Raw genomic sequence first — 17,229 nt, forward strand, 5'->3', positions numbered from 1 at the left:
GCTGAGCCATCCTCCCTGAGCCAGGAGCATCCACAGGGACAAGGATGATGTCCCCAGCCAGGTCCCTTGGCCGTGCTGCACACGCAGAACAGACCAAAGCCACGAGCCCTCCAGTGCTCCCAGACCCAAGTGACCTTCCCATCACCCAAATCCCTGGATAAAACCACAGCATCACAGCACACAGTCGCTTCCTTCCAGATCAAACTCCACAGACACAGCAAACAGCCTTGAAATCTCTGCTTTTTTTTTTTCTCCCCTAAATTAAATTTTCATTTAAATGATACGATTTAGAGCTCTTAACTCAATTTTTCCCAAGCCCGGGGGCGGGCTGGAACACCAGCATTTCCACACTCCCTGACAGTTTGACACCAACAAGCACAAAGCAGCTTGTTCTCCAAATCTCCAGTTTGATCTAAATTAAAAGCAGCAAAGACTTCGGCGTTAACCAACCTGTCAAAATGCATCAACAATAAAATGCCTCCCAGGCCTGCCTGGTGCTGGCTCCCTACCTGCACCCCATGCCCTTTGATTCCCTGCCATTCCAAACCCAGCTGACAAACGTGTCCCCAAGGAGGGCTCTCCGGCTTCACTCGTAATTTCCCCCGCCAAACCCCCAAATTCAGCCGTTCCTAGAAGATTTATTTACATTTCAATCAAGCTGGAGCTCCTCAGCCATATGATTCCCCAATAAAATGCAGAATACTGGGATTAGTTCTGCTTCACTGGGGTGCTGGGGTTGCCTCCTGCTCCGTGCCTGCTCCTCTCCAAGGGGCTGGAAGGGCTCGGAGCAGATCCAACCCCTCACCACACACCACAGTGCTCCCCCCTCTCTCCCCCCAGCACCCACTGACCTGTGCTGGGAAATTCCATTAAGGAATGCCTGGTGCAAGAGCTGTCATCACCCATCTCCCTCTAAGCATTAAGAGCTTTGGAAATGAGAGGTGGAAATAATAAAAATAATCCATCAATCACATCTCTTCAACCCTGTGGTTTTTGCAGCCTATCTAAGGGGGAAAGGTGTAATTTTGCTGGCAGGCTGCTCTCTCCAGAGTGGGATGTTCCAGCTGGGATTGATGCTCCAGGAGAGGAAACCTGGAGTTTCCCCTCTCCGCCCTTGCTAAGCTGTTTTCTCCTTGGGGGATTTCGCTCCCCCTGCTGCTCCAAAGACAGGATTAGGGATTTACATACAGGTGTGATACCAGCTGGAGCTGCAGGGGCCCAGCCCACACCTCCCAGTGCTCCCAGTACCACCAGTCCCTTGTGCACTGGGAGGTGAGGGGGGGAGGCACATGAAGCTGTAACCATTATTTCCTGCCAAGGGAAGCCTAAAAAGCTACATTTTCAAGGCACACTGAGACAAAGCAAGATAAAAACAGGACAGTGAAGACTCACAGTACTGTCCCATCCCTAGAAGTGTTCAAGGCCAGGTTGGACAGGGCTTGGAGCAACCCAGTCGAGTGGACTGTGTCCCTGCCCACGGCAGGGGAGTGGAACAAGATGGCCTAAGGTCCCTTCTAAACCATTCCAGAATTCTCCAACCGGCCCCAACCTGATTTGTCAGGGAGTTCACCTTGTTCAGGAACACTTTGGACCAGACTGACTGTTTCCTGGGAGAAATACAGAGTAGCTTCCTATGGGACTGCAATCACCCTGCTCATCTCAGACACAAAGAAACAGAATGGACTAGAAAAATATAAAAATTGACATTAGTCCCAGCTGGGAAAAAGCACCAGCAGCAGCATTAAAGCAGCCATTTGATGGCCTGCCCACAGCCATCCACTCCTAAAGCATCCCTGGCCACCAGAAGTGCCGTGGGATGGAGAGACCTCAGCCCATTTTGCAGCCCTGAGACATCCTGAGCATCTCAAGTGCTGTTATAGCTCTCCACACACAGACATCACGTGCCCCTCTGGGCATTTAGATCATGGTAATGGGATATAAATATCTTATAGCTCTGAAAATGCTTTTTCACAAGGCTCCACAACAGACCTCAACTCTCCTTCTTCTCCCCAAGTCAGGTTCTTCTGCTTGGGTAGCCAATCTCAGCACCTAAAAAGCACTTTCTCTAAGTCCCTCTGTGAGAGCCACCCATGTCTGCTTAGCCAAAGAAAACGTAATACTTTGGATAATTTTAGTATTTACCTGGTTCTTGGAAGTGCTCTTCATTTGACAGGGTTCTGGATAAGATGAGGATAAGTGCTTCTTTAAACTGATCAAAGTGGACCTGTGGGGGGAAAGAAAAAAAAAAAAGGAAGAAAAGAAGAAATCAACTGGTGCAGATGGTTAAATATGAGGACAATAATCCAAGCAAGGAGATGGGCAGCAATGGATATCACTCAGACCACGCTGAAACACGAGTGCCTGTGTCTGCTGACAACAAAGGAATCTCAGCCCCTGCAGTCTTGGAGCCTGGGGAAGTGACAGCAAGGGACATGAAGACACAGCCAGAGTCTTTGGGCATCTGGAAAAACTTATTGCTATCACAGAATGACCCAGAGCCACTTTTTGCATGCGTCGGTTGGGTTCTTCCAGCAAGCAAGAAGCCAAATTAACATGTCCAAAGGAGCAGGGAACATCTCCATTGCTTGAGGTGACCTGGCCAGGGTCAGGGATGATAAGGGATGAGAGATTTGGTTGTGGAAATGCTCCACTGCCCTAATTAAGCTTCGAAAACCACTGGATGGCAGAAAACCCACACCCTTTCCAGGGCAGTCCTGCCCCGGGCTCCCGTAGTTCCATGAGAGCTGGACTGGGAAAACCACAGAGGGATGATCCTGCCACTGAGGTTTTTTTCCCCCCCTCCCTCTTCCATCTGTGCCTTCCTGGAAAGCCTCCTGCCTCACGGCCACAAACAGTCACAAAGGGGCTCCAGCTCCTTCACAGCCATGCCGGGGAATGTCAGCAATTCCAGCCGTGGGGGACGGAAACCCAGGGACAGCTGGAGAAGCTATTTGACATGGGTCAGTGGTGAGGCAGAGCTGGCTGCTGCGATTTCTTTTGGCTAAATAAATCTTAGAAGAATTTTTAGCGTTGAACAAGAGATTTTGTATTTTAAAGAACCCGCTGAGGCTGCTCTGGCTGAAGTCGATCGCTGTGAATCCGGAGCCACAGAGGGGATTTTAATGCTGCACAAGCAACAAAAGTTCATGTTTGAAGTTCTCCAGCTTGTTTTTGGGGTCAAGCAAGCCCAAAAAAAGGCCAGCAAGCTCCATGGCAGGGAGGGGACACAGGTGAGCCACGGGGGTGCAGGGGAGCACCTCGCTCAGGCAATGCCAATCATCCCTGTGGTTCTAAACATTTTTGAACACGTTTTTTAAGCACAGTTAAAAATATGTTCAGCAAAGAAACTCGTCAGGGATGCCTTCATCTGAATGCTAATTGCTGCCATCCATTTCCAAACGCTGGTGTACTTCCAAAGGACAGTTTACAGAGAGAGGAGAATTCCCCCGATTAAAAAAAAAGCAAACTTGACATTTAGACTAAATGAGGATGAATAAAAGATGAGGGTGTTCAAGTAACAGGTTCTCTCCCCCTGGGATCTTCTCAGGAAGGGAACGGTGACAACAGAGCTGGTCCCTCAGATGGGTGCTGGGGCTGGCTGGGTTTGGATTAATAAAACAAAAAAATAAAATAAAACTCCCTTTGCATCACTGGTGCGAACACAGTGAATTACACAGAGTAAAACCACCTGGGCAGGTGTGCTGCACCACCTGCTCTGCCCAACAAGCCCCTAAGTGGCGTTTGCATTAATGAAGAGGAGGAAGGGTGAAGGGGCTGAGCCCTCACTCAGCTGCACAAGGGACAGATGGCCCCGGCACCGCCACCACAGAGCGATTTTACCATGACCACGACATCCAAAGGAGCCCCTGGAAGGATTAGGCTGCGGGGCAGGACGTGGCCATCCTCCAGCCCCCCATGCCAGCGCTGTGCTTGGCTGCACAGCAGGATTTAAAATGCAAATCAGCAGCAGAGGGACAGGAACAGGAGTTTCCCCCTTGCGCCTTCCCAGAGGCAGGACCCCACTCTGGAGGTGGAGTCCCAGCTGGCAGAGGGGGAGATTTTTCTTCAGGATGGGCCAGAGGTTTTTTTTAACAACAGATAACCAGGAAAGCCAGTCTCTGTGGTGCATGTCTGACCTTGAATGTTGCACGTTTGCACACAAAGAGTGCTTAGAGAGTTAGAGAAATACAGCTGATAAAATTAGGAGCTGGGCTCGAGTACAAGGCAGCCATGGAACAGCAAAGCCACCAAAGCTGCAGAAATCCTTGAGTGAGGGTGGGGAGGCCCTGGCACAGGCTGCCCAGAGAAGTTGTGGCTGCCCCATCCCTACAAGTGTTCCAGGCCAGGCTGGACAGGGCTTGGTCTAGTGCAAGGTGCCCCTGCCCATGGCAGCAGGGTGGAACTGGATGATCTTCAAGGTCCCTTCCAACCCACTACATTCTGGGATTCTATTTTGGAACTGCCAACTTGTGCATCTGCTCGTGGGGGTCTCCAACAGCAACTCGAGGCTGATCCAAACCAGTCCCGAACGCAGAAGAATTTGGGATGTGATGGCACAAGGTTTGTGCCCACCCAGAGATGTGGATAGCAGGCCCCTGCAAACTCACCCAGCAGAGCCCTGAGGGCACATCAACCCCCAGGGCGAGGAGAACTTTCCCAGGACAAGTAAATCAGAGGCAAACAAGACTAAACACCAACGGAGGCAGCGCCAGCCCAGCCCGGCCTCCCCACGGGAATCAGGGACCAACCAAGCTGTGGCTGCTGAGCAACCCCAGCTCCTCGGAGAAATCCCAAGCCTGCTTTGCAGCCACTTCCCTCTGAAGCCGTGACTTATTAGCACTAGAAAGAGCGTGTGCACGTGCCAAGGTACCTGCTGCTCCCCGCTGTCTGTCCCTGCCATGCAAAGCAGTTTGCACACCCAGTCTCTCCGGGGCAAACCGGCACCGGTGGCTCCTTCCAGCTCCCTTCTCCTTGATCTTCCAGCACAATCCCATTCCCAAAGCTCTGACTCCATTTGCAAATTCCTGCTAGCAGAGGCAGCCAGAAGGTTGCAGAGGGAAGCGTCTAGTAGGGAAGACGTAGAATCACGGAATGTCCTGAGCTGGAAGGCACCCACGAGGATCATCCAGTCCAACTCCTGGCCCTGCACAGGACACTCCAACAATCCCACCCTGTCCCTGAGAGCATTGTCCAAGCACTCCTTGAGCTCTGGCAGCCTTGGGGCCGTGCCCACTGCCCTGGGGAGCCTGTTCAGTGCCCAACCACCCTCTGGGGGAAGAACCTTTCCCTGATATCCAACCTAAACCTCTCCTGACACAGCTTCACACCATTCCCTCTGGTCCTAACAAGGCAATCTTGCAACAACATCAGAATAGGGTAGTCTTGCAACCTTGCACCCAAGCCTCCTGCGTGGCCTGCAAAATTAAGGGGAGCACAGAGCACATTAAGGGGAACAGCATCACTGCGGGCACAGAGGGAGGATATTTTGCAAGAGGTCACCACCCACAGCACTGAAGGGAACTGATGAGTGAAACCCCACACTGTGGTGTCCTTGCTGCAGGCTGTTAATGCAATGGTGCAGCTGAAACCTGAGCTCCCCATCCCTGCTCCAGGATGGTGCCAAGGACAGTCCCTGTGCAGGGTTCGGAGGAGCCCGACTTCATAGAAACCCAGAATGGTTTGGGTGGGAAGGGACCTTAAAGTTCATCTCCTTCCCACCCCCTGCCATGGGCAGGGACACCTTCCACTAGACCAGGTTGCTCCAAACCCTGTCCAACCTGGCTTTGGACATTTCCAGGGATGGAACATGATTTCCAGGGACTTACCCCCATCCCTGCACATCACCCAACCACAGCCCATGTGCACTGTCCCCAAAACACCCTGAGTTTGCTGCTAATTAAAGGGCACAGAGAGGGCAGACAGACAGACACACCTGCACCTGTCCTCTCGCTCTCACCACCCAAGTGTGAGGGGCCTGAGGAAACAGCCCTCCTGAGGAATCCCAGGAATTGCTGCGAGCATCACCTCTGCACGCAATCCCATGAGGAAAACAGTTCTGGGGTGGTTTGGCTCTGCCACGAGTCAGGGCAGGATTTAATCCCCCCACCAGAGCCCATTAATCCCCAAAGCATTGCAGGTATCCAGCCCCTCACCCAAAGCCAGCTCAGCTCCCGGTCCAATCAAGCACTCCCTGCCCACGGCAGAGGGTTGGAACAAGATGATCTTTAAAGTCCCTTCCAACCCAAACCATCCCATGATCCCGGAGCATTCATCCCTGGAGCAGAGCCCCCCACACAAAAGCAAGCACGTGGCCCCGCTGAGTTGCCCCTCAGCAGACAAAACCGTCCCCCGCCACCCCCCTCCCCGGTGCCCTCCCATAAATCCCGGCCCCTGGAAGTGCAGGAGAACAAAGGCTGGGACCATCTGCGGCGAGGAGCTGGCGGGGCAGGTGCAAGAAGTCTGTGCTCAGGGAGCAACATGTTCTCTGCTATTCTCCCGATGTGATTCCTAGGAAACCCCAAGGATCCGAGGGCTATTAAACCCGGCTCGCGCTCGGACACGGGCCATTGCTGCTGCTAACGAGCACCAGCACCGGGGAGACGGGAGGGAGGAAACGCAGGAGACACAGATTATCCTGACACAGATTATCCTGACGTTCAAGAGGCAGGTTATAAGGGAGAACCGTTCCCAGAGACAAAGAGGAACGAAACAAAACGGGATACCTCGTGCCCTGGGACGGCTCACAGGGATGGAGCTCCCGGTTGGGACGGGGTGAGTGTGACCCGGCACTCGGGATGCTTTAAGAGGGGCTTTTTGGTGCCCTGTGACAGCCACATCTTTAGTAGTGCCCTTCCTGTCCCTCTATCCCACAGGTGGCAAAGCCAGATGATAGGACAAGGGGAAATTGCTTTAAGCTGAAGGAAGGCAGACTTAGATTAGATGTTAGGAAGGAATTTTTCCCTGTGAGGGTGGGGAGGCCCTGGCACAGGTTGCCCAGAGAAGCTGCCCCTGGATCCCTGGAAGTGTCCAAGGGCAGGTTGGACAGGGCTTGGAGCAACCTGGGCTAGTGGAAGGTGTCCCTGACCATGGCAGGGGGTGGAACTGGATGATCTTTAAGGTCCCCTCCAACCCAACCCATTCCCTGATTCTATAACAGCATCCGAGCAGCATAAGCTCAAGACAACAGAGCATAACAAAGCCTCTGGTGCTCCAGGAAATACCACAGCGAAGCTCCAAAGGTCAGAAACCTCCACCTGGATTCATCCCTGTTCCAGGCTCCAGCACCACTCTATGCTATGGCCCCAGGGCAGGCAGGGAAGAGGCGGCTTTGTTTGTTAAAGGAACTTTGTTCCTGAAAGCTGCAGTTTGATCGGAAATTGGAGTCAGAATAGCCACCTAGCTCCTGTCTATTGAGAGCCCTGGCTGCCCTGCTCCACATTTTCTGATTTTAACGAGCAGTGATGGGATTTCAGGGTGATTTTAAGGGAAGGATCCAATGCACTCTGAGCACAGTGTGCCGGGAAAGATGTAATGCAGAAGGCACAAGGACATGTGGAGATCTCCCCAAGGGCAAGCAGCTTCTGCTCAGTGCCCTGGCATTTAACTCCCTAAAGGTACAACCACAACCAAAAAACGGCTTTGGAAAGCCACCAACACCAGGTAAATGGACAAAGGTGGCCAAGCCAGCAACTGCCTGAGTTGGACAATATTCTCTACCTTGGAGAGACGTGCACAGCTGCACACAGCCCTGCCAGCCTAACTACAGCTTAAGCCAACGTAAATCACAGGCTCAAGCCCTGGATTTAGGTCCCTGTCTCATCCCAAGGGCTGCAGAGTTTGTGCAAGCACCTGGTGAGCTGGATCAGGGAGCTGACCCAGGCCAGCAGCAGCACAAACCAGTGCCAGGGGCACGGGCACTGTGTGAGCAGAGCAGCCAGGACCCAGCACTTGGTCTGGCCTTGGACGCTGGGAAAACACACCAGTGCACAAGGCCAAGCCTAAAGTGATGGCTTCTGAGTTTCAAACCACCTCCAGCCAGGGCAGAGCAGTTCCCTTCCCCGTTATCATGATTCCCCTCTCAGAAGTCACCCTGTGCCCACCCTGCTGAACAGACCACCAGACCCCACAAGTCCTGCAGCCCCAGAACCCCAGGGATGTTGAATATTCAAATTATAGACATTCAATCACCTTCCAAGACAATTCCACACACAGCTGTGTCTGGCTCCCCAGCCGCCCCACGTCCCCAGCCTTACCCTGCCTAGGAGGTTTCCTTGGAGGAGGGTCTGCTGCAGTGCTGGGGCCACCTCCTCCAGGTGCAGCATGTGGCAGAGGTCAGTGAGCTCCTCCTGCCCCAGGGACCCCGTGCCCGTGCTGTCAAAGCTGTCGAAGAGCTCCTTGAGCCGAGCTTCATACTGGTCCTGCTCAGCTTCATCCATCCCATAGCCTGCCACGCTCACCTGTGGGAAGAGATGGGGCAGGTGAACGTTGACCACGGTGCCCATGGCATGGAATGGTGAAGAACCCCAAGGGCTGGTGCAGGAGCTGCCCACGAGGCTGTTGGTGGCCGTGTGTTCGTGCTGAGCGAACCCGGTGCTCCACCACTGCTCCAGCCTCTCCCACCCCACTGGGGGAAGGCAGAAGTCACACAGCAGAAAGACTAAAGCCTGTGGAGCCAAACCCTCCAGCAGGGACAGCCCAGGTGGTTGGGACAGCCCCTAAGTGCCACCTTGCATCAACTCCACGAGCAGCTCATTTGGCTCAGCTGGAGCAGCTGAGGTGCTGCAGGGGGAAATTGTTCCCTTGAGCTCCACCGATCCCCAGGTGTTGCAGGTGATGCTTTGGTGAGAAGATAAACAACCATCCCAGCAGCAACAGCTCAGCAGCTGCAGGGAACAGAGGGTGGGGCTCTGCCTGAAGAAGGGAGGGCAGGACACCCCAACCCAAACCCTTCAGGCCAGGCAGACATTGTGTACATCCCCCCCTCCACCAACACAACACCCTGGGCCAAAGACAATCATGGAATCATCTAGATTGGAAAAGACCTCCAAGATCCAGTTCAATCTGCCAAGTACTCACTGCACTGCTCTCCTTCATTGCCAGGTCAAATCCTGGCTGAAGGTAGAGAAAACACTGCTAAAGTGGCAGCAAACCCAGCCTCGGAGCAGAGTAGACCCCAGCATGGAAACAGCCAAAATGTATCTGGTATCCTGCACTGGGCACACAAAGCCCAGGTGGTTCTCCCCCAGCTTGCCTCAGGGCCCTTCCAAGGCAATTTTTCATTCCTCTCATCCATTGCTAACAGAGGATCACAGCCCCAGGAACTGTTCTGGCAGGGGAGCAGAGGGAAATTTCCTGTCTGAAACGAAGTATTTGGCTGGATCCATTTACCAGCCTGGCCTGGGGCTCCTCTCCAGCTTGGGGTGGCAGCAGTGTCACCCAGTGCCACAACACAGCCTTGGTGTGGATGTGCCACCACCACCATCATCACCAGAGTGCACTGAGTGACAGTGGGCACTGTAGGGACCTGGTATCCCAAAGACACAACTGGGAATCCCGGGATGCTCGGCCAGCCTCAGCCACGAGAATTTTATTTTGGTGACACTGCTGCAGGTTGTCTCAGCCACATTCTCCAAAACAGGGGTTCTATCCAAACCCCCTCACCATCCAGCCCTGCTATGGAGAAGCCCCCTCTCAGCCTCGCAGGGTTGTTGTGGCTGCCCATGTCACCAGCAGCGCTCACAGACATCCCAGAACAAGCAAAGCTGCTCCAACTGCAGCCCAATTTCACCCCCCTGCCCACCAGCACAACCCAACCACCGGGAAATCTCCAGGGCAGGCACTGCAGCAGCCGTGTCCTTGATTCCACTGGCTGCAGGAGCAGATGCCAAGGCAGAGCATCCTCGGGATCCCACATCTGTTGAGGGATGCAGGGTCCATGGGACAGGAACACCCAGCCTGGCTGCCCTTCCTCCTGCACCGACACGGACAAGGATGACTGTGGACACTCCCCATCCCTATATCCCTCCACCTGAGCCTCACACCCTACAATCCCCTGTTTTCCCCCCCTTCAGATCCCTCCTGAGCTGACTTATCACAGCACCCAAGCACTGCAGGGAGGAGGGAGGGTGCAGACACATTGCACTCAGGGCACAGAGGAGGAGGCAGCACCCAAAAACTCAGATGCCTGCAAGCAGGAGGAAGGCAACAAACTAGTTTCCACTCTCACTCTGGTATCCTCATTTCCCACCTGCACCCACAGGGCTCCACAGTGGCTGCTGCTGATGCTGGTGTGTCAGGGAGCCCTGCCTGCACATTCCAGCAGCCCCAAAACTCACAGCCAAGCCTGCAGCGAAGGTGACTCCAACCCATGGAGCTTCCCAGGCATTTCTGAGCCTCTTATCTTCAGGGTCAGCCACCTCCTGCCCCCCGGAGATGTCTCCAGCACCCGACCCTACTCCTCCACTGCCAGAACCAGTTCCCCCAGTCAGACAGCACAGAGAGCTAAATGCCATCTCCCATCATGTCCCTGAGAATCCATGCTGCTGGAGCACTGGGCTCACCCCTCTTGGTGCCACACTGGCAAGAAGCCCCAAAATCTTAGCCTGGGCAAGTCCAGATGGGCTCCAGGTGCAGCAGGCATTAGGGAGCCCATAAAATCAGCAAGAAAAATACAATTCCCAAAGGAAAAGAAAAGGTGGGTGCCTGGTCCCTGCCAGGGGCCAGACCTGCCCTACAGCCCAGGTGAGATTTTGGCACACTGGCCCTGGCAGCCTCACACGTCCCCACGGCGAGGGACGAGTCGGAGCTCACTGGGGACCCAACCACCCTTGCACAGCCCGGGAAAGGGATTTCCTGCTTTCCAGCACAAAAAGCGTCGGGAATCAACAGCAAAGGACAGGGCTCTTTGCCTACCTGCAGTCGGTCAATGCCAGGAGGCTGCCAGCAGCCGGGCGATCCCACACGCATCCTGCACAACCTCCATCTTAGGAAGCCGGCTCCGGCACGCAGCCGGCTGCGCAAGGTGACCCAAGATGCCTACTCCCGGCTGAATTATTCAGCAGTGCTTCCAGAGGGGGGGCGTGTGTGTGTGTGTAAAAAACAAGCCAACCACCCAGCCCTCCTACCTGATGAGCCGGCGAGGCTCGCCTGGCATCGCCCAGCAGTCACAATAATGAGGTCAGCGGCATCAGAGCCCCGGCGAGCGCAGCCACCTTCGGCACCCGCGCCGGGGGACCGGCAGCAGAGAAAGGGCTGGGAGGGGAGGGGGGGGACACGCACAAGAGGCACACAAAGCCCGAATTAAAGCCCGGCCTTTCATCTCTGCTCCAGATGGGCCAGCAGCTGAGATGCAGGAAGGCGGCCGGAGCCGGGCGGGATAATGGGGGCAGGCGGGCAGCAGCTGAGCGGGGGCTCCCCGGTCCCCTGCGAGGAGGAGAGGGGTCCCCGCGCGGGGCACCACTTTGTTCAGATTTATTGCTGGCCTTCTGTGTCGTTTCGAGTCCCCCAAAATGACCGGCTTGAGCAGGCAGCGCTGAAAGGTGCAGGTTTAGGAGAGTCACGGCCACATTATTCCTTATTTCTGTTCTCCCTACAACAAGTCCGGGGAAGCAAAGCGCTCGGGGATGATGAGAAGAGGAAGTTTTCACCGGCGTTTCTTTCCTTCCCCTAAATCCCCCCCCTCCTGAGAGCCAGATAACCTTCACAGCACACAATGTAGAGGCCTGATAGGACTAAATTCCCAGCTAAATTTAACTCAAACAATATAGGCTTAAACAGTAATTACTGCGTCGCATATTAAGTGCCTGGAATCAATACCAACCCCCAAGCTTTAGCCTGGAGCTAATGAAGACACAAATTACCTGGTCAATCAATGGCATCAGCAAGTAAAAACACTACAATTACCACAATTACCTTTTTAGGGGTGAAAACCAATAGGAATCACAGAATCCCAGAACAGTTTGGGTTGGAAGGGACCCTGAAAACCACCTCATTCCAACCCCCCTGCCATGGGCAGGGACACCTTTCACCAGATTGGTGCAAAGCCACGTTTCCTGCTGTACAACGGCACAAGATGGAGATTTTGGGGATGATTTGCCCAGACATCCCCGTGGGCTGCAACACCAATTAGGGCTATGGGTACCCTGCCCTCACCCCAACCAGCCCTCTGTGGAAGGGCAGTGGCCTCAATCAAGTCATTGCTTTCAAGGGACAGCAAGGAGACCGCTGATTTTGCTGACACTTGTGATCCCCCTGGACTCAAACAGGGCCTGGTAATTAGCAGTAACTACCCAGTACATCCTGTGGCCACCTCCAAAACACAAGCACCTTCTCCCTGGGATGTCACAGCTCTGTAGTGTCCACCCTGGGCTGGAGAGCACGGCCATGTGTGGGCAGTTTAAAGCAACTTTCCCTTCCTGCTGCTCTTGTGACAACGGGGACAGTGTGAACACGGCTGGCAAAAGCCACAAGGGCCCCAGTTTGTAATGGTGGGGTTTATACAGGATGCCCAGCAGCCACCAAAACCAAACCCTTGAGCCCTTGCTGGAAAACCAGAGCTGAGATTGCCTCGAACTCATTATCTCCTCCCCCTAATGAACCATTTCATCCATCACAGCAGCGGCAAAGCAGCTCTGATGAATCACAGAATGACCCGAGTTGGAGGGACCCACAAGGATCATTCAGTCCAACTCCTGGCCCTGCACAGACACCCCAACAATCCCACCCTGTCCCTGAGAGCGTTGTCCAAACACTCCTTGAGCTCTGGCAGCCTTGGGGCCGTGCCCACTGCCCTGGGGAGCCTGTTCAGTGCCAACCACCCTCTGGGGGAAGAACCTTTTCCCAATATCCAACCTAAACCTCTCCTGACGCAGCTCCAGCTGTTCCCTCGGGACCCGAGAGAAGAGCTCGGTGCTCTGTCAGTGCACAGACCCCCAAGCCCCCCCCCACCGTGTCGGGGCAATTTCCCAGCTCAGCCCACCCTGCAACACCCTGTCCCTTCTTGGGAGCAGCAGCTCCACAAAGGGTCACGCGGAGAAACCAAAGGGAAAGGGAAAAACAAAACCCAAAAGGACAATGAAGCACCTAAATATCAGTAAATCACTTGACAGCACGCCCGGCTCTTCAAGGGTCACCACCAGAGTCAGCCTTACAGCTGGCGGTTCCTCCCCCCAATTGACCACGCTCATAATTCTCGCTTTGCACCTCAATGCCACCTCTCCCCGTGCACCCCAAAACACCCCCAAACCCTCCGAAGTTGGCAGAGAGCAGGGATTCTGTTAACCAAGCTCCACTCCAGATTAGCAAAGCAGCGATGGCGTATAAAAGCACCATAAATTTATGTAAAGAGCTTCAAAAGCAGCGCAGCGGTTTGAATATTCACGCCAGCCCGGTATTTGCATTGTAATAGGGCTTTTCACTCCCAGCCTTCCCTCCGTAAGGAAAAACAAAGCGCCCATCTGGTTTGATTTTGCAAATCGGGCTGGAGTCGCTCAGCAGTAACTCGGGGAGCCCCGGGTGAGATAAAGCCCAAGGTGGAGGCACAAAGCTGATTAGTTCAGAAGTAAACAAAGCGAGCCGGTAATTTATCCAGCGACGCCTCGCGCGCCGGGAAATGAAGGATCCGGCAGTTCCCGAGGAGCTCAGACGCGCACCGGCTCCGACAAACCCGGGCTGTGCTGAATCACGGCGATAACGCGCCCATCGCCTCCCGCCAGCTCCGATCTGGGGAGCACCCGGGGAAGATGGGCAGGATACACCCAAACTGTCACCCACCCGAGCTGTCACCCACCCACACAGCAGAATCCCGGTGCACCCAGCGCTGGAACCTCCCAGGCTGTGCATGTGGGCTTTCCTGGCTCACCGCCTCAGCTCCATCCTTACAGGGATGCGCCAAGGGTGAGGGGCCCACGGTTGGTGACCAGACAGCAGATGCTGTCTGCCACCCTGGTGACAGCGAGAGCTTTGCCGCTGACAAAACAACTGCTGTTATTAATTCCTCCAGCCACAGCCGGCTGCTTCCTCCACTCGGCCCGGGCAGAGTGGTCCAGAACCCGCTCCGAGCGTTTGGAGCACCCCTCCGGGGACTGGGACGCATGCCGGGATGGAGTGTCCTTGGCAGGAGGGCGAGCGGCACCCGGTGCCGCTCACCCCTCTGGACCACGGCCAGCAGCGCAAAGGGGACCTTGGGGGCTTTGCTGTGGCACCCACACGCAGACACTCCTGACGCCCTGCCCGCACCCTCCGGCTACAAGACCTGTCCCCATCACCCCCCTCCTGCAGCATGTACCCGCTTCCAGCATCCCGCTTCCAGCATCCCCCTTCCTGCAGCATCCCCCCCCCCCTCCAGCATCTCGTTCCTCCTGCAACCAGCATGCTCCCTCTTCCTCCAGCATCCCCCTCCCTCCAGAGCCCCTTCCCCACGCACCCACCTCGCCGCTGCGCCCCTTCCCCGCCGCCCCGTCCCGGCGTCCCGCACACGCGGCCGGCCCCGCCGGGAAGGGACGGGAAGGGAAGGGGCGGGCTGAGCCCCGGCACCGCCCGCGGAGGAGGGACCGGGGCGGCCAGAGCTCCCTCCTCCCCCCGCACCCCGGGGCTCGGTGGTACCGGTACCCCTTCCCTTCCCCGACATCCCCGCACCCCCTGCCCCGCTCCCGTCCCGGCCTCACCGGCTCCGGTGCCCGCGGGCGCGGCGGGACCGCTCGGAGCGTTGCGGGTCCGGGGGAGGCGCCGCGTTCAAATGCGGCCGCGTTTATTGGGCCGAGGCTCGGGGGCGGCCCCCGGGGGTGCGGGGCGGCCCCGGGGCGGGGGGACCGGCGGCCTTTGTGCGGCACCGCCCGGGACCGCCCCCCGCCACGGGGGACGGCTGCGGGGGTCTGCGGGGATGTCCCGCACCGCTGGGACACCCGCGTGTCACCGCTGTCCTGCACCCGCGTGGCATCATCCCAACTCCCCGCTGTCGTGTTCCTTAGGGTGGCAGCAGCCCAGCTCCCACTTCCTGTGCCCCAGGGTGGTACCATCCAGGCTCCCCAGTGTCCTGCAGCCCAGGGTGGCATCACCCCAGCTCCCTACTGTCATGCACCCCAGAGTGGCATCACCCTGGCTCCTGCCTCGCCTCAGGTGGCATCATCTCAGTTCCCATCATCCCACACCCCAGGATGGCATCACCCCAGCTCCCTGCTGTCCTGCACCCCAAGGTGATATCATCCCAATGTCCTGTCCCCCAGGGTGGCATCACCTTGGTTCCTATCATCTCGTGCCCCAGGGGGACACCACCCTTGCTCCTTGTTGTACTGCCCCCCAGGTGTCACCCCTCTGACTCCCCACTGTCCTGCACCCCAGAGGGTCATCACCCCAGTTCCCAACTGTCATGCCCCTCATGGTGGCATCAGCTGGGTTCCCATCACCCCTCACCCCAGAGGGACATCACCCCAGCTCCCTGCTCTGCTGCCCCCCCCCCGGTGGCACCACCTTGGTTCCCCACCATCCTGTACCCCAGGGAAGCATCAGACCGGCTCCACTCTGTCCTGCATCCCCAGGGACGTGGCCCCGCAGCCCCACACCATCCCAAAAAAACCCAGCATCACGGCCCCCAGCCCTGCCATCACCCCAGCACCCCTGGGAGCCCCGCACACCGTCCTGCCTGTGCCCCCCACTCACTTTGGGGGGGTCACAAATCCAGGGACCACCCTCTGCCCCACGAGCCATCCCGCGGGGGGGCCCGGGGCGCTGACACACGACCCACAGGCACCAGCAAAACTCCAACCCTTATTTAAAACTCGGCAGTCCCGGTTGGAAGCTGGAGCCATCGGCCGCCCACGCTCCTGCTCAGCGCCAGCTGAGCCGCAGGGAGCCGGCAGTCCCCAGGGCTTGTGGCTTGTGGATTCTCTGATGGCTCATGAGGGGTTACACCCACAATCCGCTCTCGAGCAATTGCATGAGCTGATTTCGCTGCCTTTTTTTTTTTTTTTTTTTGAAAATGCCAGAGGCGAGAGAACTTTTAAGCCTTCTTCCCCTTTTTTGGGGCGACTCCGGCCTGAAGGTTCAAGGTATTTCGGGGGGGGGAGGAGCGAGGGGAACACAAAAGCCTCACACAGGGGGTTGCATAAGCCTTGCTCCGATCGGAATCCGGGCTTAAAACCCCACGAGATCCTGCAGCAGAGCCACGGGTGGGTTTGGCAAGCGGCCCCACCGGCTGTGACAAGGACTCAGGGGACACCACGTGTGAGGTAACAGTGTAATAAAATATTTAGGGCCAGCTCTGCTGCACGTCACTGGGCACGTCACTGCTGCTGCCCCAGGGCCAGCACAGGGACACCGTGGGACATGGCAGAGCCCCATGTGCCCCAGCACCCAGCAAAGCCCTGTCCAGGGCTGTGTCCGTGTCCCTGCAGTGACAGAGGCGAGGAAAGGTGACTCCAAAGGGAAGGGGCTTTGCCGGACAGATGTCAGCAGCCCCGGCTTTGTGCCGCCCGAGGGCTTTTTGTCTCGGTTTTTAACATTTGCCATTTTTCTCCGGTGCTTTCTTCTGCCCTGACACTTGCTGAGGGTTTTTTTTCTTTCTTTCCTTTCTCCCTCTCTTTCCACATTTGCTTTTCCATCCCTGCTTCAAACACTTTTCCACCGTGTATTATGCCGAAGTTGGAACCATCTGGTGCTTTGTTTTGTTGCGAGCCCGGCGAGTGCCAGGACCTTTATCCCCCTCACCCTCCTCCTCGCCGGTGCCTCGCTAATCCAAGCGACAGCCCCGAAAAGTCTCCCCTGTCACCCAACAAAGCAACTGCCCACACATGGGTGGGAGGTGGGGCATCACCTCAGTGTCCCCATCCCACGTGGATGTGCAGAATCCCGGCTCAGGAGTGCGGGGCTGTATCACCACGGTGCGAATTCCTGACTCATTTTTAGGACCGGCTGTTAGCAGAGGCATCCTGATTTTATTTTTCCCTCGTTTTCCCAGAGGAGGGAAGCGTGCTTCTAGGGAGCCACGGAGCTGTGCCAGACACGGAGCCCGCCAGCCTATTTTTGGAGCCCCCTTCCAAGGAAGCAGCTGCGTTTGAGGATGGCATTTGCAGGGAGGAAACCTCCGCTAACCCACGTGTCACGTGTGACACGCCACAAAAAACGGGGCACGTGGGAAAAATCCAGGGCTGCTGGACTCCAATGGCTGGGATGGATTCACGGCCAGGCTTGGGGTTGGCACAGAGCCACCCAAAATCAGGGTCAGCATCTGCGGGC

At 56.3% G+C, this 17,229-nt stretch overlaps 1 protein-coding gene across 2 annotated transcripts in view; it reads right to left on the minus strand.

Moving 5' to 3' along the window:
* NIN (ninein) overlaps positions 1–12,678 on the minus strand; it is a 60,978-nt gene extending 48,300 nt beyond the window's left edge. For both annotated transcript variants that reach the window (XM_027744423.2, XM_027744430.2), the window contains exons 1-3: positions 10,912–12,678; positions 8,253–8,456; positions 2,143–2,224 (exon numbers count right to left, since the gene is read on the minus strand). In XM_027744423.2, the coding sequence (XP_027600224.2) occupies positions 2,143–2,224; positions 8,253–8,456; positions 10,912–10,965 (340 nt within the window). In that variant the 5' untranslated portion in view covers positions 10,966–12,678. The remainder of the gene's footprint in view (positions 1–2,142; positions 2,225–8,252; positions 8,457–10,911) is intronic.
* Positions 12,679–17,229: the final 4,551 nt, after the last annotated feature.

This window comes from Pipra filicauda, unplaced genomic scaffold (assembly GCF_003945595.2).
Source record: "Pipra filicauda isolate LSUMZ 115617 unplaced genomic scaffold, ASM394559v2 scaffold508_size1329835_pilon, whole genome shotgun sequence".
NCBI classification, from domain to species: Eukaryota; Metazoa; Chordata; class Aves; order Passeriformes; family Pipridae; genus Pipra; species Pipra filicauda.